Source organism: Rhinolophus sinicus, chromosome 12 (assembly GCF_057876585.1).
Source record: "Rhinolophus sinicus isolate RSI-liver-muscle chromosome 12, RSI-T2T, whole genome shotgun sequence".
In the NCBI taxonomy this organism is placed as follows: domain Eukaryota; kingdom Metazoa; phylum Chordata; class Mammalia; order Chiroptera; family Rhinolophidae; genus Rhinolophus; species Rhinolophus sinicus.
Genome location: NC_142512.1, coordinates 14,615,556 through 14,639,773, shown reverse-complemented (window position 1 = coordinate 14,639,773; position 24,218 = coordinate 14,615,556). Strand labels below are relative to the sequence as shown.

The following is a 24,218-nucleotide window of genomic DNA, read 5'->3' as shown; positions in this document are numbered from 1 at the left end:
CTTCCACAGTCCAGCAGGAGGTCCCAACTCAGCCTCCAGAGCCTTTTGGAGTTGAACTTTCTCTAACCCAGGAGGAAGCCTCAGCTCAGCCTCCAGAGGCCCCTAATGAGGCAGAATCTTCTCCAACTCAGCAGGAGACCCCAGCTCAGTTTCCAAGGGAGGTAGAACCTTCGGCAACCCTGCAGGAACAACCAACTCAACCTCCAGAGCATGATGAACTGAGAGTTTCAACTCCAGCGCAGCCTCCAGAATCCTCCCCGGGTGTCCTAGATCAACCTTCAGTGCATCCTGAGGTGACATTATCCCCTCTAGGTCTGGGTGAAGCTCATCATCCAATAACATCTCCTGTCACCATGAGATCTATGGATCTGGGGCTTTCCATAACTCCTGAGCCCACCGAAGAGACCAAAACTCCTAGCCAGCAGGAGGCCCCTTCACAGGCCCCTGAGAAGATAAAATCATCTCCAGGCCAGCAGGGTTCCCCAGCTCTACCTCCAGAACCCCTTAAGGAGGCAGAACCTTCTCTGACACAACAAGGGGTCCAGGCTCAGCCTTCTGAGGCCCCACGACAGTCTCCAGAGCCACCTAAGAAGGTTGAAGTACAACCTCCATTGTATCAGGAGGTGACAGTTCCGACTCAAGGTCAGGATCAAGCTCAACATCCACTGTCACCCAGCATCACAGTTCCCCCTTTGGACCTGGGCCTTATCGTAACTGCGGAGCCTACCACGGAGGCTAAGTCTCCTGCAGCCCTGACCAAGCCTACAGCTCCTTCTCCTAGGCACCTGGAGGTGACATCTCCACATCCAGAGCAGGTTCAGAGCCAGCATCCAAACCCGACTGAAGTCACAGTTCAACCTGTGGACCTGGGTGTTACTGTAACTCAGCAACCAGAGTCATCTGAGACACTTCCTGCAACAACTGAGCAGAGTGCTTCCAGAAACATCGACATCTGCAAGCTGTGTACCTGCCAAGATGGGACGCTGTCGTGCACAGGTCTCAGCCCAGAGCAGCGGCTGCGCAGAGTGCCTGAGCTCGAGTCCCACAGCTACAACGGCACCTTCACCATCGTGTAAGAATTCCCTTTCCTCATTCCTTCTCTGCATCCTGCCTGACATGCAGCCTTTCCCTCAGCGTCTTCCTGGGCCTGTCTCATCTCCCCAACCCACGTGATTGACTTTCTGTTTTAACTTTAGGCTTGTAAACTATTCCTTATGTTCCTTCTCCTTCTTACTAATGTTCCCCTCTTCTCAAGTCTTTCACTAGTAATTGACTTTATTATTTTTCCTTATCCGTTTTTTAAGCCCCATCATTTCATTCCTTAAACTCTACTCTCCTGTCACTTTTGCTCCATCCATTTAGAGCAACTTGGCCCTCCCCGGGTCACATTGGTGATGATGCAACAAAGTGCTTAAGCGTGGAGATCCTAGAGCCAGGCTGACTGGGTTTGAGGCCAGGTTTGCCATTTATAGCTTTGTGACTCAGTTTCCTCATCTGTAGAATAGGTGTTATGATAGTTACCATGTCATAGGATTGTTGTAAGGGTCACCTGGGTGAATACATGTAAAGCACTTATATCAGTGCCTACCATATGTGTGTGTGTGTGTGTGTGTGAGTGTGTGTTAACTGTTATTATGATCCATCCCTCAGTTACGCCCAGAACTCATGTTTTATGTATACCACCCATTTTGTGCGCAACCCAGGGCTAAGGACTGTAACAGCCTCAGAAGTATGACATTTTCTCTAGACTTGAAAATGATAGGTAGGTAGGAAGAAAGGGAATACACATAAAAAGGGAGGTGATGGATAATTAAGTACTAAAAGAGATACAGACCATAGGTGCTGTATGTCACCAAAATCTGTAGTCATTGTGGTGTGGAGGTCAGGGAAAGCTGCATGGATTAGCTAGAACTTTCGCTGGGACTTAAAGAATGGCTATGATTTGTAAATAGAGGGGAAAAAGGTGAGTACAGTCTAGGCAAAGCCATGGCTGCAGGAATGATGAGGGTTTAATAGACCGACGGTCTGGCTGTGAAGAATTGGGTTAGGAAGCAATGACAGATATGATTATGAAAACCTTGCCTGTCAGCTACACGGGTTTGAGAGTTCCCCTGTGAGATAAGGAGAGCCACTGAAAGTTTTCAAGCAAGAGAGACAAATGATTAAGAGGATTATTTTAGATTCCATATGTAGAGTGGTCTGGAGAGAAAAGCTTGATTCAGGGAGACCAAAGAGAACGCTCTAGCAATATCTAGGAGTAACATGAAAAGTTGCTGAATCAGAGTGGTTGTGACAGGAGTAGAAAGAAAATCCTGAGACCACTGTAAAGGAAGAACTGGCTAGAGTTGGGGATGGGGTGTGTAGGAAAGATAAAAATCAAATATGACCCGTTAAAGTTCCCGTCCTGGCTGATGAGGAGAATGATGGTGGAATAAGAGGTGGAAATACAGCAGTTGGGAAGGAGAGCCAGTTTGAGGGAGATGAGTTCAGTTCTAGGTATCTTTTATTGGTGAGTGTAAAGCAACCAGAGGCCTCTGGTTGTGGAAATGCCCACTAGGCAGAGGGGCAGACAGGTGTCTGACTTTGTGTGACCTTCCTGAAAATTGTGTATATAAACTGGGTAGGTAAGTTGCTCCTGCGGAAAGAGGACAAAGCAAAAGGTAAAGATTCCAAGTCATCCACAGAGTTAGTGGCTGAAACCGAACCTCAGGATTTTAACAGTTTCTTTTAAACATGTGTAATTCATGGCTACATTCTCACTGGTGTTTTTTTTTCAAGTCACAGAAATATTAGGATAAAATGTGAAAATCCCGCCCAACCCTCCCTACCACTCCTGTTGTCATTTTGGTGTGTGTCCTTCCTTCCCATCTCTGTCCTTTGCACTTCCCCCCCCCCCCATGAGGTAATACTTTTCTCCTTGCTCAGTGATTTGTGCTATTTCCTATGCAATATGTCTTTGAGATCTTTCCATATCAGTCCCTCTCATTTGAAATTGCCCGGATCTTCTAACCCCTGGAGAGATTTCACTAGAGGCCACTGAGCCATACTTTGGTGTGGCCTGGCATAAGGTTTCTTCATGTTTATTTGTTAATCATTATTAATATTTTTGCCAGTTTTCTGTTGGATAGTTTATAATCTCATTGATTTGTAGAAGGAGTCATGTTAGGCACAAGCTCTTGGAAAAATGACATTCAAAGTCATTTTAACGGGCATTGCCTACCCAAGATAGGAAGTTCATGCTCTGAGGAGATGCCTCATTGCTTGGCCAGTGGCCCCACAATTATGTCTTTATTAATTGTGCAAACTGGGAAGCTGATAGCTGTGGAAATTAGACAGTTGGTATTTTCTGCATGTGAATATTCCCTACCAGCCTGCATGATTGTTTTTACTTATTCTGTTCATTCTTTTGCTACCTATTGAAGGACATGAACTGTGTTTCTTCACAGAAATTTACAAGGAAACTCTATTTCTTACATTGATGAAAGTGTATGGAAGTCATACCGTTGGGTTGAGAAACTGTGAGTATGTTCTCTCTACCTATGGAAACAAAACTAACTGCTTGGTAAAATCAATCTGGGTCCAGGATTTTGAAGTCAATCACTCCGAGATAAGATATTTCCCCCTCCATATTTCAAATGAATCTCTATTGATTGCAACTCTATGTTTATTTTTTAAATTAAATTTGGCAGGCCCTCTTTCAAATAAGAGTCAATTTAAGCTAAGCTGATTTTCCATTATGACAAATAATACATGATTATCTTCTCAATATATAGAAACGAAATAACAGGCATAGTGACAATCCTCCTTGTGCCCTCGGCCCCCATCCCAGAGGTACCTGCTACTCTGAGCTTAGTATATATCCTTCCTGACCTTTTCTCATGCATTTACTTACAGGCATATTTATAGACAGCAAAATAGGCTTGTTGTGTGATTTTCATCCTTTTTTACATAAATGGTAATATCCTACAACTTGATTCTTTCACCTCGTGATGTGTGTTAGGTTATCTTCCTTCCCAGTACATCCTGGAGAGTTACCCCATTCATTTAAACTCCTGCATAATATTCCATAGTATGGATGTATCACAGTTGAATAATTCCCCTACTGATGATGTTCAGATTATGGCCAGTTTTCTTGCTACATGTATTGCTGCAACATACATTCTTGTACATGCGTCTTTGTGAACGTGGGCAGGTGTCTCTGTAGAACACATATTTACAAACGGAATTGTTGGGGTGAAGACTATTTAGACATAAACTTTTAATTGCCCTCGAAGAAGTTGTGCCAACTCACACTCAGGTCAATAGGCCGTGACAGCATTCATTCCCCATACCCGCCACCAGTGCTGTTCTCCATTTTTCGCTGATCTGATCATGGGTGAATAAAAGGGGTCCCATCTGATTTGAATTTTTGTGATCACTTGTGAATTTAATTATCTTTACATGTTTATTGAACATTATTTCTTCTCGGAATTTGCCCTGTCCTTTGTCCATTTTTCTGTTGTTTATCTTTTTTTATGATGTGTAGAAAAGTAAGTTTTTTTGGGGGAAAATATTTACATTTAAAGTAATTAACTGGCACTTTTTTGTGAGAGTTTATGTCATGTCATTAGTTCAACTTCAGTAGGCAAGTCATAAATGACTTCTGAATTAATAATACAAGACAATAGCACTAGTCATCTAAAAATAGGGATTATGACCACCTTTAGACTGGTGTCTTATTGGTAAGGAGAAAATGCTACAACCAGGCCGTTTTTTTTAACTTACAAGTGTGTATTTCTTTAATGCTATACATTGTTCCCCTCCCGCCCCCACCGCCACCTCCAATCCACTCCCACCCCAACTCCAGTTCAAGCTGTGGTTCTCAGTCTAACTGTGTAGGACGCAGCTCCCTGGCCCTGGTGGATATTATGTGCCTGGCTCTCCACCCGGCTGAGGCAGTCGGTGGCCCATGGCAGCCCACAGCAGCCCAGCTCCAGGTTGAGCTGTTGTTCACAATCTTAGGGTGCAGCTCACTGGCCCGTGTAGGATTCGAACCAGCAACCTCGGTGTTAGGAGCACAGCACTCCAATCACCTGAGCCACCCGGCAGCCCAAAACTATAGTTTATATTTCCCATGATAGTATCTGACTTGGAGATTTTATTTCCCAAACTTGTAAGAACAATGAATGTTATTTGGCACAAGAAATAAATAACATTTATTTATTCTGTTAGAGGTTAATCATGGATGTTTCTTAGATGTTAGTTCATGCCTGGTTTTGGTATCTTCATGGTTAGAGAAAATTTTAGATCTGGCTTTAACTCTGATTCCTGGTAGTTTTAAATTTTGTGCTTCACGCTTTGGAGTTCTACAGATGAATGTATTTTATACCACTTAGTTGCTTATTTGAAGATTTTGGGGGGGAATTTTTTGGTGACTGACTCATTCTTAGTCTAAATTTTCCTTCTAGGTTGAATTATTTTCAAAAATGTACTATCCAGTCATCCAAACAACTTCACAAAAAGAAACCCAATTGATATAAAATACATACATGCTTGTTAGTTACTTCCTGTCTTACCATGATATTCAAACTCCTAACCAAACAGTCAGACATGGGCATCAGCCAATCAGAGAAGACGTTGTCATAAACACCTGAGGATCAGCCCCATCTCTTCTCTGTGCTTATTGTCCTTGGCAGCTTTATATATTTTTTAAAGACATAATTAGTATTCAGCCATAAAAAAAGAAAAGAAATCTTACCATTTGTGACAACATGGATAGACCTAGAGAGTATTACGATAAGTGAAATTAAGTCAGACGGAGAGAGACAAATACCATATCATCTCACTTATATGTGGAATGTAAAGAACAAAACAAACAAACAAAAAGAGAAATGGACTCGTAGAAGCAGAGAACAAACTGATGGTTACCAGATGGGAGGTGGCTTTGGGGGCTGGGTGAAAAGGGTGAGGGGATTAAGAAGTACACATTGCCAGTTACAAAAGAGCCAGGGGGATGTAAAGTACAGTGCAGGGAATATAGTCAATAATATTCTAATGACAATGTATAGTGCCAGGTGGGTACTAGAGTTATTGGGGGATCACTTCATGAATTATATGAACGTCTAACCACTACACTGTGTGCTTGAAACTAATAGAAAACAATAATGAATGTCAACTGTAACTGAAAAATAATAATAAAAAATTTTTTAACAGAGCTCACAAAAACATCGCTCTGAAAAAAAATAGTAGTAAGTAGTATAGACAACTTTCATTTTGGCTTAGTTTTTTTTCATATATCATTATTTCCTATGACCATTTTGTATATCATCTATATTATACACAGACAGTTTTGTTACGTGATTGGGAAAGTAGAGTTTTTTCCAACTTTTTATAGTTATGAAAAGGGTTACTATAAACATCATTGGACATATTGATTTGTGTTTTCTTCTCGGATCGTTTTCGTGGAAATATGAAACCATTACCTAACAGAGGTGAGAACACAATCAATCATAGCATCACCTGTGGACCCTTCCTTCTTCACACATATTCACACCCTCACGGCTGTTCGTTCTAATGTTGTCAATTTCAAATTGAGGTCAGGGTCTTTGATGCATTCTCAGGACTCAGAGTTCTTTGTGGGAATTAAAGTTTTTGAGTTTCATTTTCATGATCTGTTTTCAATGTGTGAAAGTATATTCTGTTCAATATAACTACCTTATAACTGAGAATTCTCCTTGATTTCAGTTGCAGTTTCCAGGCAGTAAAATTTTGTCAAAAGCTATGAGTAAAGCATTAAGCTATGAGACAATAATTAAGTTATGAGATAGAATTCATTTAAATACGTGGCCAACAGACACTGTGAGGGGGAAAGTCGAATGTTTTAAATGCAGAACACGATAGAAATATTATAGTTTCACAAGGCCACGTAGCATGTTCTCAGCTCCTCAAGGCTCCTGAAGGCTGTACAACTTAATATTAGCTGCAAGGATGGGGATTCTCCCTGCAGGAGACACTTCCTTACCTTTGACATCGCCTAGAGTTTCTTCTGTACTGGCTCTCTACTCCCTCACTCCTCTCTCGATGACACTGCCTATGTGCTTTCCTGCTCATGAGCTATAGGAAGCGGCTGCAGACGCCCCCCACCCTCTCACCCAAGCATGTTTCTAGTCTTTACTGCGAGACTAGGTACAGCAAAGGCCTTGACATTCCTGGACTGACCCAGCTGTCAGGTTTGTCTGTGAATCATTCCTGTCCCTTCCTTTCTCATTATGGAGAAATCATTGGATGAACCTCTCAGTTTTTTCACTTACTCTTCAACTGTTATTTCTGCCATTCATATACAGAGTGTTTTTATTATTATTAATGATAACACCTCATTTGCATAAGCTTGAGTTGATTTTCTTCAGGAGATGTGTTATCTGCTTACATCTGTCTGCGGATATTAATTACGCTATTCTGAAGTCCTCTTGCGCTTTCTCTGTTAACTGATTCATTGGCTATCAGCTCCTGTGATTGTTTTTGTTTTCTGTCCTTAATGGAGTTGGCTTTCTCACGTTGTTTGGTCATTCCCCAGTGCAATTCATCTTTGTAAGTGAGATGCTACTGCTTCTGTTTTCTGGCTCTAGGGGAGAGGTGAAATGAACTGCTAGGGCTTGTCATTGCTCATAGATCCCCCTAGAATAAGGAAGAGGTGGAGGTGCCTTGTGGTGGCTAGTCAGGGAGTGAGTACTTTTCCTCCAGGGTCCTGGGACCCTGCTCCCTTTCTAATACCAGATGCTCCTCCCTGGAGGAAGACACCATTTGCTGCCTGGTCCAAGGGGCTGAAGTCTTCGGGCTGCTCCCAGGACATTGCTGGTGGGGGGAGCTTTGGTGGAGCTGCTCCCAGTCTTTGAGCTAATTCATGTATGTTGTGAGTTTTAAATGATATCTTTTCTATTACTGTTCAGGACTTTGGTGGAGGTCGGAGGGGTAGGACTTGGCATGTTTCAATCTGCCAACTTGAAATAGCATAACTTCTTAGGAAAACAATTTTGTAGCCCTCTTATATCTTAGAAACTCAGGCAAATCTGTATCAGGATACAAGTACAAGAATGTTCAAAGCAGCACTCTGTGTAGTAACTAAAAACTAGAAAAATCTTAGTACCCACCAATGGTAGAATGAATAAAGAGCGGTATAGTCACACAATGGAATACTAGTCATTAGAAACATAATGCAAGCCACATAAGTCATCTTAAATTTTCTGGTAGCCACTTAAACAATAAAAGTAAAATGAAACAGTGAAATAAACGCTACTATATTTGATTTAATCTTTATATCCAAAATATTATCATTTCAGCACATAATCATTTTTTTACATTATTAGCAAGATTCTTGCATTTTTTCACATTAAGTCTTCAAACTATCAAAAGGATTGTCATTTCTATATGTAATCAGTATAAAAATGGTTAATGAGAGAATCAAATAATAAAGAATTTTTTTATTTTTTCCATACTAAGTCTTTGAAGTCTCAATTTGGTTGCTAAATGTGTATCAGCAATACTTGATCTGTATTTAGAGTTTATAAAATTTACAGTTGAAAAAGTAACATCACATACTCAACTTGTTGCCAGCATACTTCATGTTTTCTAATAATTGCATTGACTATCAGTTTTTAAGTTTAAATTTTAAATCAATTCAAATTAATTAAGTTAAATATTCCGCTCTTCAGTAGTCACACGAGCCTCTTTGAAATATTCAGCAGTGACATGTAGCTGGACATGCAACACGAAACACTGAAATTCTCCACACTCAGCCACACGCAACAATGTAATGACTTTACACAACCTTGTTCAATGAAAGAAGCAACATAGGAAGTCATATATCTAATAGGAGTCCATTTATGTAAAGTTCAAGAAGAGGCACAACTAAACTGTTGTTTATGGCTGACATTTAATAGGTAAAAGTACATTAAAAAAGCAAGGGTATTTTTATCAAAGACAGCACAGTGGTGACCTCTAGGGAGTCAGAGAAACGGGCGCGCTGGGGCTTCTGGGACACTGGCAGTGCTCTGTCTTGCCATAAAAGGTGTTACACAGGTATTTGCTTTATAATTATTCAAGTGAACATTTATGTTGCATGCATTTTATGTACATTTTAGTTCTCAAAAAAATTTTTAAAGGGGGATAAAATGGAATGACTTTACTTGCAGCCCTGATATAGTTCTGTATAAAAATTCCATAAGATTTGGGGAAAGAGAGGAGGAAATGGCAGTTCTGCCAATGTTGGTGCCACCCAGAGTTGGGTTCTAACAGAGACTTCGTGATCTAGAACGTAGACATAAAGTATCCGATTTGTTGGGAACACTGGATAAGGGTGTTGGGGGTGGGTGGAGTGAGATGGACACAAAGGAAGACATGAGGAGAAAGGTTTGACTGAAAACAGAGCACAGCTCACCAGCCCTAAGTTAAATAAAAATTAGGGTATTTCGGTGGCACCATTTCCCAGGTTTCCCCACATATAGTTCTGTGTAGGAAATAGTTGTAGTTATTTTGCATTTTGATCCGGAAATAACCTTTTCGTTTTTCAGAATTCTCAGCGAAAATAATTTGAGTGAATTACGTAAGGATTCATTTGAAGGCCTCCTATCCCTCCAGTATTTGTAAGTTAATTTATTATATTTATTTATGAGTTTTAGTTATATTAGCAGTAAAATAAATAGGGTTTTCAAATGAGATAATCTCTACGGTTTCTTCCAGCAATAAATTCCACAATTCTGCAAGTCTGCATAGGGCTCCAGCCCATCCCTGCATGAAATACCTCCTATGCATATTCAATTTTCAATTATACAGACAAGATGTAGATAGGAACAGCCCTTCCATTATACAGGACAGTGGTAATGAGGTCTGAATAATTGTAGACACCCATATACACCTTGTTATATAAGTGTTCACGTACCATCTGCTTATATTTATATTTAGTTTATGGTCCATGGATCAAATACGGCCTGTGATCCGTTTCATTCAACAACTACGATTGGAATGATTTTTACGTTTTTAAAAGGTCGGTAAAAGAAGCAAGGAAAGAAAGAAACAAAGAAGAAAATGTGGTTACATGTGTCCTGCAAAGTCTAAAATATTTACTGTTGGGCCTTTACAGAAAAGGTTTTAAAAAGTTGATTTAGTAAAATGAGAGGAATTCAAGTTAACCTCAAATTGTCACCTACAGGGCAAGAAAAGCTCAATTTTTATCCTTTGTCCATGAATCCAGAGCTGTATATGCCATTAATTTGCATTAATCTAATTAATGATGCTCTTAGAAAATAAATTCTTCTTGCAAATGTACAAGGCTCCAGGAAAGTAGGTATAAAGAGCCCCAAACGACACTAAAATCAGTCCTTTGTATTATGAAACTTTCCAAACCTTAGGCAGACGACCACTTTTGTATCGGTCTTCTTGGGTACCCCTGCCATCTGGGCTCCAAATCTTATGAACACATTTTAAAGGAAAAAATGAGGTAACTGCTCAATCGATTAGGTCGTTCATTACTTCTACTGTGAAATGCTTTGTAAGCTAGTTATTTTGTGTTAGCAGAAGTATTCTCGTTCATTCTTAAAATGCCAATCAATAAGAAAGCTACAAAGAATATGCCAAGCACTGTACCTAGTATGGTAGCCAGCAAGACGGGTAAGACAGGGTTCCCACCCTTCTAGGATCTCACGATCTCACAGGGAAAATAAACATTGAGCTCAAACCATAGTGCACAAGCACTAAATTGCAGACAAAGTGCTGCAGAGGCACAGCAGAGGGAGCCATGAAGTAAGAAAATGACTTTTCTTTTAAAACAGCCCTTTTCCTCCTTCTACTCACTCCCCAGCTATTTGTTCATTTTGTAAATATTTGAGTTTGCATTATGTTCATGTGTCAGTTTTAAACATGGCAGACAATGCAGATGAGCAAGACCTAGTCCATACTTTCAAGGAGTTTATGCTCAGAGGAAATGGGATGCAAAAATAGTTAACAGTATTAAAAAGGAGAAATAGATATGGGCAATGAGAGATGCAAATCGGTTTTGGAGCACAGAAGAGGGAGCAAAGACTTCATGTCAGATCAGGGAAGATGTTACTGGCGCATGCTGTTTGAATGGGACCTCGAAGGGCCACTGGGAATCATCAGACTGACATCTTGGGAAGAATAAGCTTGCAGAGGGAGAGTAGGACAGAGGCAAAACACAGGGAAAATACCCTGAGACCCTGTGGAGTACAAGCCAGGAGAGGAGATTAGAGCCAAGTCTGGGGCTTCACAGGCCAAGCCAAGGATAACAAGCCCGGCTACCACGTTGTCACAGCAGTGCCCTAGGACAGACTTCAGCCTGCAACACAATCACTTCCTGGGCTTGTTAAAACTCTGGCTCCACCCCACAGGACCAACTCAGTCAGTCCAGGGCGGGGCTGAGAATTTGCATCTTCAGGAAGTTCCCGGGTGATGCTGGCATTAGACAACCACTTCCAGAGAGTTAATCTGGTGACGCTGTACATGGTGCGTTAAAAAGGGAGAGACAGATAGAAACACCAGTCAGAAGACAGTTATACTCATCCAGGTGACAAGTGAGGAGCTAAGCTGGAATCCATAGCAATAAGAGACAACTATAGTCAGGACTGTGTGTTTTCAAATAAAAATCCAGTACCATGTTGTTGTTTGCTGTCCCACAGTGTACGACTGAAGCAGATAAATTCATGGACAATATAAACTAAAAATGAATTTCTACTCCTATGCTAGAAAGTTGAATTAATTCTGAATTAGTTCAAATTAATGTATTAGAAGAGTAACTTCCTTACAAGTTATGTGAAAGGGTATCTTTTATTTCTTCCGGTATTGAATTGGCCTGGAAAAACAGAACCAAACCAAGAAAAGTGTGTAAATATGAGGCTATTTCTTTTAATATTAGAAATGATAATTACATATAAAAACTTTGATCTCATAATCCAGAGTTTGATGAGACCACAAAAGGTCATCCAATCAATTCTTCTGCTCTCAGGAAAGATTACCTTCAAAATCTATCAAGATTATATAGTTGTATGTTTTATTTATGAAGACCATGAACGTGAGACTCTCAACAGTTGAGGGCAGAGTTAGGGACTCTGGAAGGTTCAAATAACAATTCCTAAGGTTTGGAGTTTAGACAAAAGCTACTTATTCAATATTATCATTCGAACCTCTCCTAGTTATTCCTACTAATTAGATATCTGATAGCTAATTGAGGCAATATTTTTTCTTTTACTTTTTCTAGAGATTTGTCCTGCAATAGAATAGAATCTATTGAAAGACGTTCATTTGAACCGCTACCTTTTTTGCAGTATATGTAAGTTATAAAAATAACTTCCTTATATTTGGAGTTTTTATAAAAGTTAATTGCAAACTTCGTTGTTATTTTTTTGGAAATATTAACATTTTGTTAGTGGAAAACTACTAAAATTATGTAGCGAAGCCTTTGTCTCTAGCAAAGATTAGTGTGAGAATTATCTCACAGATCAGAATGAATTGTTCCACAGCACTGGTTCTCAATCAGGGAGCTTTTGCACCCAGGTGACGTTTGGCAATATCTGAAGACATTTTGGGGTGTCAGAACTGCAGTTGTGCTACTGGCACAAGTGGGCACAGGCCAGAGTTGCTCCTCAACATTCTACCATGCACAGGACAGCCCCCCATGACAAAGAATTATCCAGCCCAAGTGTCACTAGTGCTGAAGTTATGTAACCCCGTTCTAGAGAAATACCGATCCTTTAATACGTGTATTTACTGAGCACTTACTGTTTTGTATCTAATGCACGACATGTATAAACATGAAAGTATAAATCATAAGCAAATATCTTCCACAGGGAGATTTTTTTAGTGTATGGAGGGAGTATTGGGGGTTGTTTCATCATATATAAATTAGAATCACTGCCAAAGGGTAAACATTCTGAAAGAATATCTTTTATCTCCTTTTGCTTGTGTCTTTTTTGTTTGTTTGTTTGTTTGTTTGTTTTTTGTAGAAATCTTGGGTGCAATTCAATCACAGAACTGAGCTTTGGAACGTTTCAGGCCTGGCACGGAATGCAGTTTTTACACAAGGTGTAAGTAAAATAGAAGATGAATACATGAAAAAAAAATACGAGTAACAACATCATACAGTGATTGGTTAGCTGGGCATAAGCCCAGTACGAACTCTGAAAAATGTGTCCTAAAATCCATTCATTCTTTTTCACATGAGGAAACACAGGTACAAAGAGGCCAAGAGACTTGTCCGCCTCACGGAAGGCACGCTCCCTTCCCCCGGTACTGATCTCCGCAGGGGCAGGAAAGGCACCAAGCCAGTATCACTCGGTGGCACTGGCCTGGGAGTCCCAATGGTGCAGCTCCCATGTGTGAGCAGCACCTTGAAATCCCACTTTTGAATGTACCTTTGATTCCCGCTCGTGGGCAACGCACCTAACTGCTAAAGTGTATACAGCAAAGAGCTGGAAGGATTAGTTCAGCGCAGAGTTCTCCAGGGAGCGAGAGGTGTGGGTGCTTCCTCAGCCATGAGTGACTTTGAAATGGGAAAACAGAAAGAATTCCTAAAAATCTGCCCCAGGGCACTTCTCTCCCCAATCACCTAGAACATTATTTTTCAGAAAAGTATATGCCTCTGACGTGAATTATATCTGTGGGCAAAAGGAAACTTTGATTTACGGAGAAAGATGCTGTTTCTATTAAGCGGTAGTATGAAAAAATACTCCTAAAGAAATACACTGCTGTAGCCTCATTCCAATTCCTATCCTGACTACTCCTCAGTAAGAACAGTGGGTTTCATTCCCTTTCAGCTGGAAAAGTCTGTGATTTCTCTATGACAGAAGCAAACCGTAGTGGGTATGTTCAATGGTCTAAAAGGGACTTTAGACTCAAGGTGAATATCTTCTTGTAAACCTGACTTTGGGAGAAGCCTGTCTCACCTGTCTTGTGGTTCAGAAAGCCGGTTTCACAGAGTTCATTTCGGGTTAGATGAAGGTGTTTAGGGCACATCTGGAACTGGAGTAACAGTTCCTGCAGATACCCCACTGTGTCGGGCTTCCCTCTTCCCTCATTAACTTGCTGATGTCTAATTGGGGGAAAGGACACTGAGGGTCAGTTTTCCTTTGGTCAGTGCATCGGAGAGCAGGCTCATTGGGTCTCTCCACCAAGAGGTATCTAGGAGCGTCAATACAGTGTCTTAAACTACTAGCTTTATTAAGCATTTTGTGACACTGAGAGTGAATCCCTTGTAAGAATCTGAGTTTCACTGTGGTTCTGAAGGCGACACAGGGGAAAAAATTGTGGAATCACAGTTGATAACAATTAAGGAATTCTTTCAAAACCATTCACAGAGTACCATGCCTACTGTGTGTCAGCGCTCTACTGCGTGCTGAGGGTACAAAGGAGAATAGGACAGGGACTTTGTCCCCAGGCTACTTTCATACTGAAAGGATGAAGATGGATGTTGATGGAAAACACACCATTCCATGTCAGCATCTCTGAGAGCCACGCCAGCGTCTATAGAGCAGGGTAACAAGATGGGGCGGGGTGTGTGGGAGGTGACAAAGTAGGGAACGGGTGGTAGGTTAGAAAAGATTCGTCATGGAGGAGTTTATCTTGAGTTTCGGGGTTCATCTTAAATCTGAGCAAAAGGTAATGAAAGAATCAGAGCTACATGGTGCTAGGAATAAATTAATACTCACATCATGTGATCTGAATAGGCTGTACTCCTAAAACTAATGCACGGTTACTTTCAGAAGATTGTCACATGACAGTAAGTCTGTATAGTGGGCTGTGCTGCTTCTTTGTTTGACAAAGCTTTAGTTGACAAAGCTAATTTGCTTCAGAAAACATTTGCCATAGTGACATATACACTTTATTGCATCTCTTTCCAAAGGCAATTTGCCAAGAGAAGGTGGCACCCCTCGAGTTAAGTCATTTTATCATCTATATGACATTACTGGGTGTTTATAAGTTGAAACAATATTTTCCCAGCATTAAATAAGTTTGTAATAAGTTTGACGTGGATTTATCAAGAACTTAATGAGGCTTAAGCTCCAGGGCTCTTCACTTGCATAGACCCCTTCAGAGGTCTTGGGAGGGACCCCAGCAATTCGTATATTCATAATTTTCCACGTTTTAGTTAGGACTTCCCAGATTAGGTAGAGGTTCAGGTTCCCCAAAACCTTAATTCACCCCTGGGTTTCAGGTGATTATAACTCAGTACGCTTCTTGAATGAAGTCTCTACGTTATTGACAAACACTGAGTGAACAAGTTGGCGGTATGGTCAAGACTCTATTTTCAGTCTGAAATCCATCTCAAGGACATGCCAAGAGGGTTATTTAAAAAGTACCACTTTTTGAATGGTAGTAAGAATCATGTGTCTTTCGGATGAAATGAGGAATGAAATATAGTATGAAAAGGCAGCAGTGGTTGAGAATCCTAAATGTTAAGTAGACTTTTTTTTTTTCTTCTTCTGAATTTAAGGTGCTTTTCCTTCATTCGCCTACACAGGTGCAGGCTGATGGCTTATTTAAAAAATTCTGAGTCACTTCTTTGATTCTAACAATAAAAAGCTCCATGATTTTAGAAGCCTACGGACTTTACAGTGTAGGAAACTTATTTATACCTTATTCAGGTAGAGCACAGTCACATGCTAGCTTGTCTGTGGTACATCGATTTTGTGCCAAGAACACCAAGGGAAAAGCCAAGCTTATCCCTGTTGAATTGTTGACCCCACTGTTGAGAACATCAAGGAGGTAGGAGCGGCCACAGTATGAAGGCCAATGGAGCTGCTGACACAGAGACGCCCCAATGCTCCCCTAGTCAACCAGCATTGGTTTCCTTTAGCTGGCTGTGAACATACAAAAGTTGACACATTTCAGGGGACTGTCATCACTTTTTGGTATGGACATCTCATTTCTCAGCTCTGCCTCTTTAGCTTTTTGGTTAGGCCATTTTGTGCCCCAACTATTCTATTATCCATTGCCTCAGCAGCTGCCATGTTAAAATGTTTACCTGTAACTGTTTTCCAAATTGCCCCCTGAGAAGAGGCTTTTAGCACTAGGCAGCTCTCAGTCAGGTCAAGGACAAGCCTTTCAAGTGAGGTCTTCCAGGGAACCACCAGACAGGGAAAGTGACGGTTCTTTGGGAATGAGGTTTTAAAGGAACTTTGGCTCCTTTCTGCTCCTTCTGGTACTGGGGAAATGGGCTGTTTTTCAAGATTACCACTGGGGTGGAGAGCCAAGGGTCTAAGATGAGTTAGAGCAACACAGATTGTTGCTCTTACAGAAGTTCGCCATTGTTCTTGAATGAATGCTCCCGGATTGCTGCAAACTGTTGGTTAAATGTCCAGAGTTTGAAAAGTTGATTCTGACAATTTTTGTCGGTTGGTTTTTGTGGCTTTTTTAGGGATGACTTTTCAGATGTCCTTATTGCACCGTTTGTACTAATTTGCCCACAGCTTGGGTTTGTTTGTTTGTTTGTTTTGTTTTGTTTTAAGATTTTATTGGGGAAGGGGAGCAGTACTTTATTGGGGAACAGTGTGTACTTCCAGGCCTTTTTTTTTTTTCCAAGTCAAGTTGTTGTCCTTTCAGTCTTAGTTGTGGAGGGCACAGCTCAGCTCCAGGTCCAGTTGCCGTTTTCTAGTTGCAGGGGGCACAGCCCACCATCCCTTGTGGGAGTTGAACCAGCAACCTTGTGGTTGAGAGCCCACGCTCCAACCAACTGAGCCATCCGGGAGCTCAGCGGCAGTTCAGCTCAAGGTACCGTGTTCAATCTTAGTTGCAGGGGGCGGAGCCCACCACCCCTTGTGGGACTCGAGGGATTGAACTGGCAACCTTGTGGTTGAGAGCCCACTGGCCCATGTGGGAATCGAACCAGCAGCCTTTGGAGTTAGGAGCATGGAGCTCTAACCACCTGAGCCACCAGGCCGGCCCCACAACTTGGTTTTAAATCTCTAAAGTCTCCATGACTATAGGCTAATGAAATATTTAACCATTGGAGATGACTAGGGAAAAGGAATCAAAACAGAAAATGTAATTCTCATAGAGTCTCTCCCAGATGGGCAGATAAATTTGAAAAAGATGAAATATGAAATTTCTATATTTAGTCGTCTCAAAATTAAGGTAAAGTAACAGCCATTTTAAACCCCTTTTCTTCATAGAGTTTAAACACAAGCTTTGGAGTCAGACCTGACTACAAATTGCAGCTCTGTTTCCTACTAGCTTGACAAGCTAGGACAAGTTATATAACCTCTCTGTGCCTCAGTTTCCTCATTTGTAAAATGGGGTAATATCATGTATAACATAAGGTTATTATGAAGATTAAATGTGAAATGCTTATCACATATGCCTGGCAGCCAAATATAGCCGTGATAATTATCTTTATAATATTCTGCAAAAGTACACTAATGATTCTTGAGTAGAGTTAAGATAAAGGCAGATTTTCTTTTCTTTCTCTCTGTTTCTTTGTATTTTGTTTTGTTTTCCTTATTTATTTTTTTTAAATGAGAAGCAAATCGATTCCAGCATTTGGAATAAATATTGATGTCAAAAAAAACTCATTTGTTCATTTTATTTAAATGTAAACAAAATGTTATTTATTGAACAAACATTTATTAACTAACTAGTAACAGTCAAGCACTGTGTCAGGTACAGGGACAAAATGGCAATAAAGGTGGTCCCTGCCATCAAGGAGCTGACAGTCCAAGAAACAGATGAGTGTCCCAGACAAGTGTCCCAGACATACAATGTCACAAAGGCTGTAATACAAGAATACATGGGAATATATCATGGAAGTATGACTTTCGCCAGTTCCTCTGACATTTATCCCTTCTCTGGCTCCAAAACCAAGGGATTGGTGCTATTTTTCTCTTGAACTGGGTGGTTTAAACTGTGGAATTTTTAAATTGCTGGAGATGAAAGAAAAGCGCCTTGAATTAAGGAGGACACTAGAAATAATATTTCCTATAGAGCAAGAGCTTCCTGTCAGCAGGGTCACTTCTAGGGTTTTCAATCTGAAAAGTTCTTTGGCATACGTTTTCTTTGCTATCCACTTTTTTTCTTTCTCTCTCCTCTCCACTTGATCATCTAGAGAACTGGGTAGTTACCAAAGGAATAGTGCTTTATAGATTCGAAGGGTGATTTTATAGGTAAGGACAGAAAATGGTTTTTTACCTTCAACTTTCATACCAAAAAGATGAATATAAACTTTCATAGCAGGTATTGAAAAGCGCAAATAATTTTAATTCCATTGCATTTTTCAGAATTCTTGATCGTAATCCTCTGACAACTGTTGAAGATTCGTATCTTTTTGAATTGCCAGCACTGAGATATTTGTAAGTATGGCCATAATCGCATGGGTTGTGAGATGATTTCTGCTCTTTTATTACTTTCACCAGTGATTAAGTAGTTTGCATTTTGGCTAAAATGTCATAAATTAAATTTTATCTGTGTTATTGCATAAGAGTTATCAACACAGAAAATAATTAGGAAAGAATGTACATGGGCCAGCCAGCAGAGGAGGGAGCAGTGTTGAAGAACACACAGACATGGGACGTGTAGAGCACGTAGAAACACCATTTACCCCAGGAAGCAAAGAGGAGTAACTTGCATGTTATATACAGAGGGTGCCCACTCACAATGTATACACATTTTAAGAAAGGAAAAACTATATTAAATTTGTAGTACTCAATATATACCGATGACAAAAGATGAATACAAGTCAAGTGTATACATTTTTTTGGCACCCCTGGTATATTTTAAAAAGAGTAATTGAGAGGTGGATGCAATTGAGAATGAATAGTAGGATAATGGGGGGAAAAAATAAAAAAGAATGTACTATTCAGCACTAATGTATTTTTTTGATGATGCAAATAAATTTTTTCAATAAGAGCTCTCTGGACTGATCATCAAGCCAGCAAGTAAACTCGAGCTGGCTTGACAGAGAAGCAGAACTGATGTAATCACATTTTTAAGTATGGAATTTTTGTCTTGGGTCCACGTCATGCACATTTGGATTCTCTCCTTCAGAGACATGGGGAGGACACAAGTGTCACTTACAACAGTTGAGAGCGTCCTCATGATGTCCCTTCAACTGGAAAAACTGTAAGTTGATTTTTCATAAATTTACTTTCACTTGGTTTTTTTTTTTCAGGTTTGTTTTATTTTCTTAAGTCAGATTTATTGAAGTATAATATTCATTGACTAAAACTCACTCTTTCTAAGTGTACAGTTCAGTGAGCTTTGAAAACTATATAGTTATGTCACCACCAGCACACTGGAGATTTACAACACTTCTGTCCCCTCAAAACAGCCCCTCATGTTCCTTTGCAGTCCAGTCCCTCCTCCCACCACCAGCCCTTGGCAACCACCAACCTGATTTTTATCCCTATAGTTTTGCCTTTTCCAGAATGTCTTACAAATGAAATCATGTAGAGTGCAGCCTTTTGTGTTTGGCTTCTTTCACTCAGTACGATCCTTTTGCGATTCATCCATGTCGTTGCACCTGTCCGTAGATGACTCCCTTTTATTGCTGAGTAGTATCCCGGTTGTGTGAATGTATCAGTTTGTGTGTGCATTCACCAGTTAATGGATATTTGAGTGGTTTCTAGTTTTTAGGCCATTATGAATAAAGCTGCTAAAAACACTCACATGCTGGTCACAAACATGTGAACATATGTTTTCATTTCTTTGGGGTCAAATACCTAAGGGTGGGATTCCTGCATCATATGTTAAGTGCATATTTAACTTTTTAAGAAACTGCTAAACGGTTTTCTAAAGTGGTTGTACCATCTTGCATTCCCACCAGCAGTATATGAGTTGCAATTGTTCCACATTTTCCCCTATCCTTATGTTTCAGTTTCTAGTAAGTGTGTATTTGTATCTCATAGTGGTTTTAATTTGCATTTCCGTAATAGCTAATGATGTTGAGTGTCTGTTTATGTGAAAATGTGTTTTTCAATGAAGTGTCTGTTCAAATGAATTTTTAATAGAATATTTATCTCATTATTGAGTTTTAAGAGTGCTTTATATAAGGCCTCTCTCTGAGATATATGTTTAGTAAATATCTTCTCCCAGGTTGTGGCTTCTCTTCATTCTATTAAAAGTATCTCTGAAGACTGGAAGGTTTTAATTTTTAAATTTTGATGAACTCCAATTTAGCAATATTATTCTAATATGGTTTGTGGTTTTTTTGTGTGTCTTATCTAAGAAAATGTTGTCTGAGAATCCACTGTCTAATCCAAAATCACACAGATTTTCTCCTGTTTGCTTCCTGGAGTCATCTAGTTACCTTTAGGTTTATGATCCATTTTGAGTTAATTTTTATATATGGTGTAAAGTAAGGGTCAGGCTTCTTTTTCTTTTTTCCCTTGCAGTTTAAAAAATATATTTTCTAGGTTCCTATTGTGACAGTTTATGACAGAACTTACTGCACCTTCAATTGTGCCATCCCCACTCCAATATGGCAGGCTATCAGAAATCTGCTATTATGCTAAAGCTAGTGGAGGGGATTACACGAGATTAGTATGGGAAAGGGTTATGCTCCAACTGCTCTTGACAAGTCAGCCTACAAATGGCTGTCTTCACCACGTTGTCAAATCTATTGGTCACTCCTCTAGCCTCATGTTCCTCGGCCTCCTACAGCATCTGCCAAAGTGCATCCCTCCATGGTCAGCTAGATGGCTCCCTCTCTGGATATTCAAAACCATTTCTGTGTATAACTACAATACTATTAATGCGCTGAAGAAATCAAATTCCCACGCAATAATATTATATAATAAAGAGTTGCTATTAGAATTTTACCAGTTGTCTCAATTATATCCTTTCTTTTTAACAGATTTTTGAGGTGTAATTGAATCAAAATGTCCACCATCTCAAAAAGTTTTTTCATGTCTCCATAATTCTTTCTTCCCCTCTCTCCCTGCCATCCCCAATCCCTGTGCAACCATTGATTTGCTTTCTGTTGCTATAGATTGGTTTGCATTTTCTAGGATTTTATATGAATGGAATCATAGTGTCCACTCTTTTCTAACTGGTTTGTTTCACTCAGCGTAATTATTTTAAGATTCATCCATGTTGTGTGTGTATCAATAATTCATTTCTTGTTATTGCTGAATAGTATTCCACTATGTGGCTATGCCCCAATTTATTCACCATAGATGGATATTTGAATTCTTCCAGTTTTTAGCTATTACAAATAAAGCTGCTATGAATATTTGTGTACAAGTCTTTTTATGGACATATATTTCCATTTCTCCTGGGTGAATACCTGAAAGTGGAATGGCGGGATCATACTATAGGTGTATGTTTAATGTTTAAAAAAACTATTTTCCAAAGTGGTTGTACCATTTTATTTCCCTACCAGCAGTGTATGAGCGTTCCATTTTCTTCACATGTTTGCCAACACTTGCTATGGTCAGTCTTTTTAAGTTTAGATAGTTTAATAAGTGTGTAGTTGTATATCCGTGTAGCTTTAATTTGCATTTCCCTAATAATTAATGATGTCAGACATCTTTACATATGCTTATTTGCCTTTTGCATATCTTCGAATTTTTTGTCTATATTTTCATTGAGTTTTTGGTTCTTTATACATTCTGAAAACAAGTCCTATATCCAATATGTAATTGCTAAGTATTTGCTCCCATTCTGTGGCTTGTCTTTGTATTCTCTCAAGAGTATCTTTTGTGGGGCAGAAATTCTTAATTTTAATCATGTGACTTTATCCACTTTTTATCTTTTATGGATTGTGCTTTGGTGTTTTATCTCAGAAATCTTGCCTAATTAATTCAAGGTCATAAAGTTTATCTCCTTTGTTGTCTTCTGTAACTTTTATAGTTTTCGGTTTTACATTTTAATCTTTCAATTAATTTGACTTCATCTGTGCATATGATTTGAAGTTCACTTTTTAATATGTAGATATCCAATTGTTCCAGCACAATTTGCTGAAAAGACTATCTTTTCTCACTGAACTGCCTTTGAACTTGACAATCAGTTATCCATAACTCTCTACTTCTGGGCTCTCTATTCTGCTTCTTTGATTTATTTGTCTATCTTTATTTATTTACACCAGTATCATAATGCCTCGAAAGTGTAGCTTCATAAGTCATGACTCAGGTAGTGTTAGTCCTCTAACCTTGTGCTTAGTTTTTCAAACGTGTTTTGGTTATTCTAGGAATTTCACTTTTCCATATGAATTTTAGAATTAGCTGGTCAATTTCCACAGAAAAGCCTACTGGGATTTTGATCTATAAATCAATTTGGGGAGAACTGATATCTTATCAATATTGAATCTTCTGATCCATGAATACATTATGTCTCACCATTTATTTATGTCTTCCTTAATTTCTCCCAGCAATAGTTTCGTAGTGTGCAGTGTGCAAATCTTTTATATCTTTTGTCAGACTTATTCCTAAGTGTTTTATGCTTTTGCTGCTATTGTAGAGAGTATTTTTTAAATTTAAATTTCTGATTGTTCACTGCGAAGCATTAGAGATAAATTAATTTTTTGCATATTGATCTTGTATCTTGCAACTTGATAAACTCATTTATTCTACTAGCCTTTTTGCATATTCCATCATGTTTTCTACATAGATAATCATGTTATCTGTACAGAAAGATAGCTTTACTTTTTGCTTTTCATTCTGAATACCTTTTATTTCTTTTTCTTACCCTATTGCACTGGCTAGACTCTTCAGAGCAATGTTGAATAGAAGTAATGAGATCCGACACTTTTGCCTTTGTCCTGATGTTGGAGAGAGAGCACTTTGTCTTTCATGATTAAATATGCTGTTAGGATTTTTGTAGAAGTCATTTATCAAGTTGAGGAAGTCTCCTTCCATTCCTAGTTTGCTAAGCGTTTTTTTTTTTTTTTTTAATCAGGAATGGATGTTAGATTTTTGTTAGATTCTGCATCTCCTGAGATGATTGTGTGATTTTTCCATTTTAGTTTATTAACTTGGGTAAAAAACATTGATCTTCTAATATTAAACCAATTTTGTATTCCTGAGATAAACCCCACTTTGTCACGATGTATTATCTTTTTATATATTGTTGGATTTTATATTCTAAAATTTTGTTTAGAATTTTTGCATCTGTGTTCACAAGAGATTTTGGTCTATAGTTTTCTTTTCTTATAATACCTTTGTCCAGTTTTGATAAGGAGAAAATTGGCCTTACAAATGGTTTGGGAAGTAGTCCCTTCTCTTCAATTTTCTGATAGAGTTTGTGTAGAATTGCCATTATTTCTTCCCTAAATATTTGACAGAATTCACAGTGAAGACGTGGGCTTGAAGCTTTCTTTGTGGGAAGGGAAGATTTTAAACTACACATTCAATTTCTTTAACAGTGCTATTAAGGTACATATTGATTCTTGAGTAAACAGTAGTAGTTTCTATCTTTCAAGAAATTTGTCCATTTCATCTTGAATCTATTGGCACAAAGTATTTTATAATATTCCCTTATTGTCCTTTTATTATCTGGAGACTCTATAGCGATGTCACCCCTCTCATTGCTAATTCTGATAATTTGGGCCTTTTCTTGATCAAGCTGGCTGGAGGTTGATCAATTTTATTGATCTTCTCTAAGAACCATTTTGTCATTTCTCTACCTCTCTTTTTTTCTGTTTTGTGTTATTTATTTCTGCTTTAATCTTTACTTTGTCCTTTCTTCTCCTTACTCTGTGATTAATTTGCTCTTATTTTTCTAGTTCCTTTAGGTAGATGCTGAAGAAGCTGAGTACTGCATTAGTAACATCACACATGTTGATATTTGTGTTTTCAAAATAATTTCTAATTTCCTTTTTTATTTCTTCTTTGACCCGTAGGGTTACATGTTTTTTAGTTTCTAAACATTTTGAGATTTTTTTGGATCTGTTCATTTCTAATTTCATTCCCCTGTGGTCAGAGAACATATATTGAATGACTAATACCCTTTTAAATTTATTGAAACTCATTTTATAGCCAATAAATTCTCATGATAAGCAAGAATATGGTCTATTTTGGAAAATGTTATGTGTCCACTTGAAAAAACAATGTGCCTTTTGCTGATTTCGTGTGGAGTGTTCTATAAATGTCAAGTAGGTCAGGCAAGTTGATAGTGTTGTTCAAGACTCCTATGTCCTTACTGATTTTCTACCTACTTGTTCTATCAATTATTGAAAGAAGGATATTGAAAAATCCAGATGTGTTTATTTCTTCTTGTCATTCTCACTTTTCCTTCATATTTTGAAG

The 24,218-nt window shown here is 39.0% G+C and overlaps 1 protein-coding gene across 1 annotated transcript in view; it reads left to right on the top strand.

Annotated features, from left to right (window-relative positions):
• The first annotated feature begins 353 nt into the window (after positions 1-353).
• The window catches only part of LOC109439833 (leucine-rich repeat-containing protein 37B-like), a 34,319-nt gene continuing 10,454 nt past the window's right edge, over positions 354-24,218 (top strand). The window contains exons 1-7 of the mRNA XM_088788981.1: positions 354-1,072; positions 3,447-3,518; positions 9,546-9,617; positions 12,245-12,316; positions 12,990-13,070; positions 18,255-18,326; positions 19,021-19,095. Of these exons, the coding sequence (XP_088645107.1) occupies positions 354-1,072; positions 3,447-3,518; positions 9,546-9,617; positions 12,245-12,316; positions 12,990-13,070; positions 18,255-18,326; positions 19,021-19,095 (1,163 nt within the window). The remainder of the gene's footprint in view (positions 1,073-3,446; positions 3,519-9,545; positions 9,618-12,244; positions 12,317-12,989; positions 13,071-18,254; positions 18,327-19,020; positions 19,096-24,218) is intronic.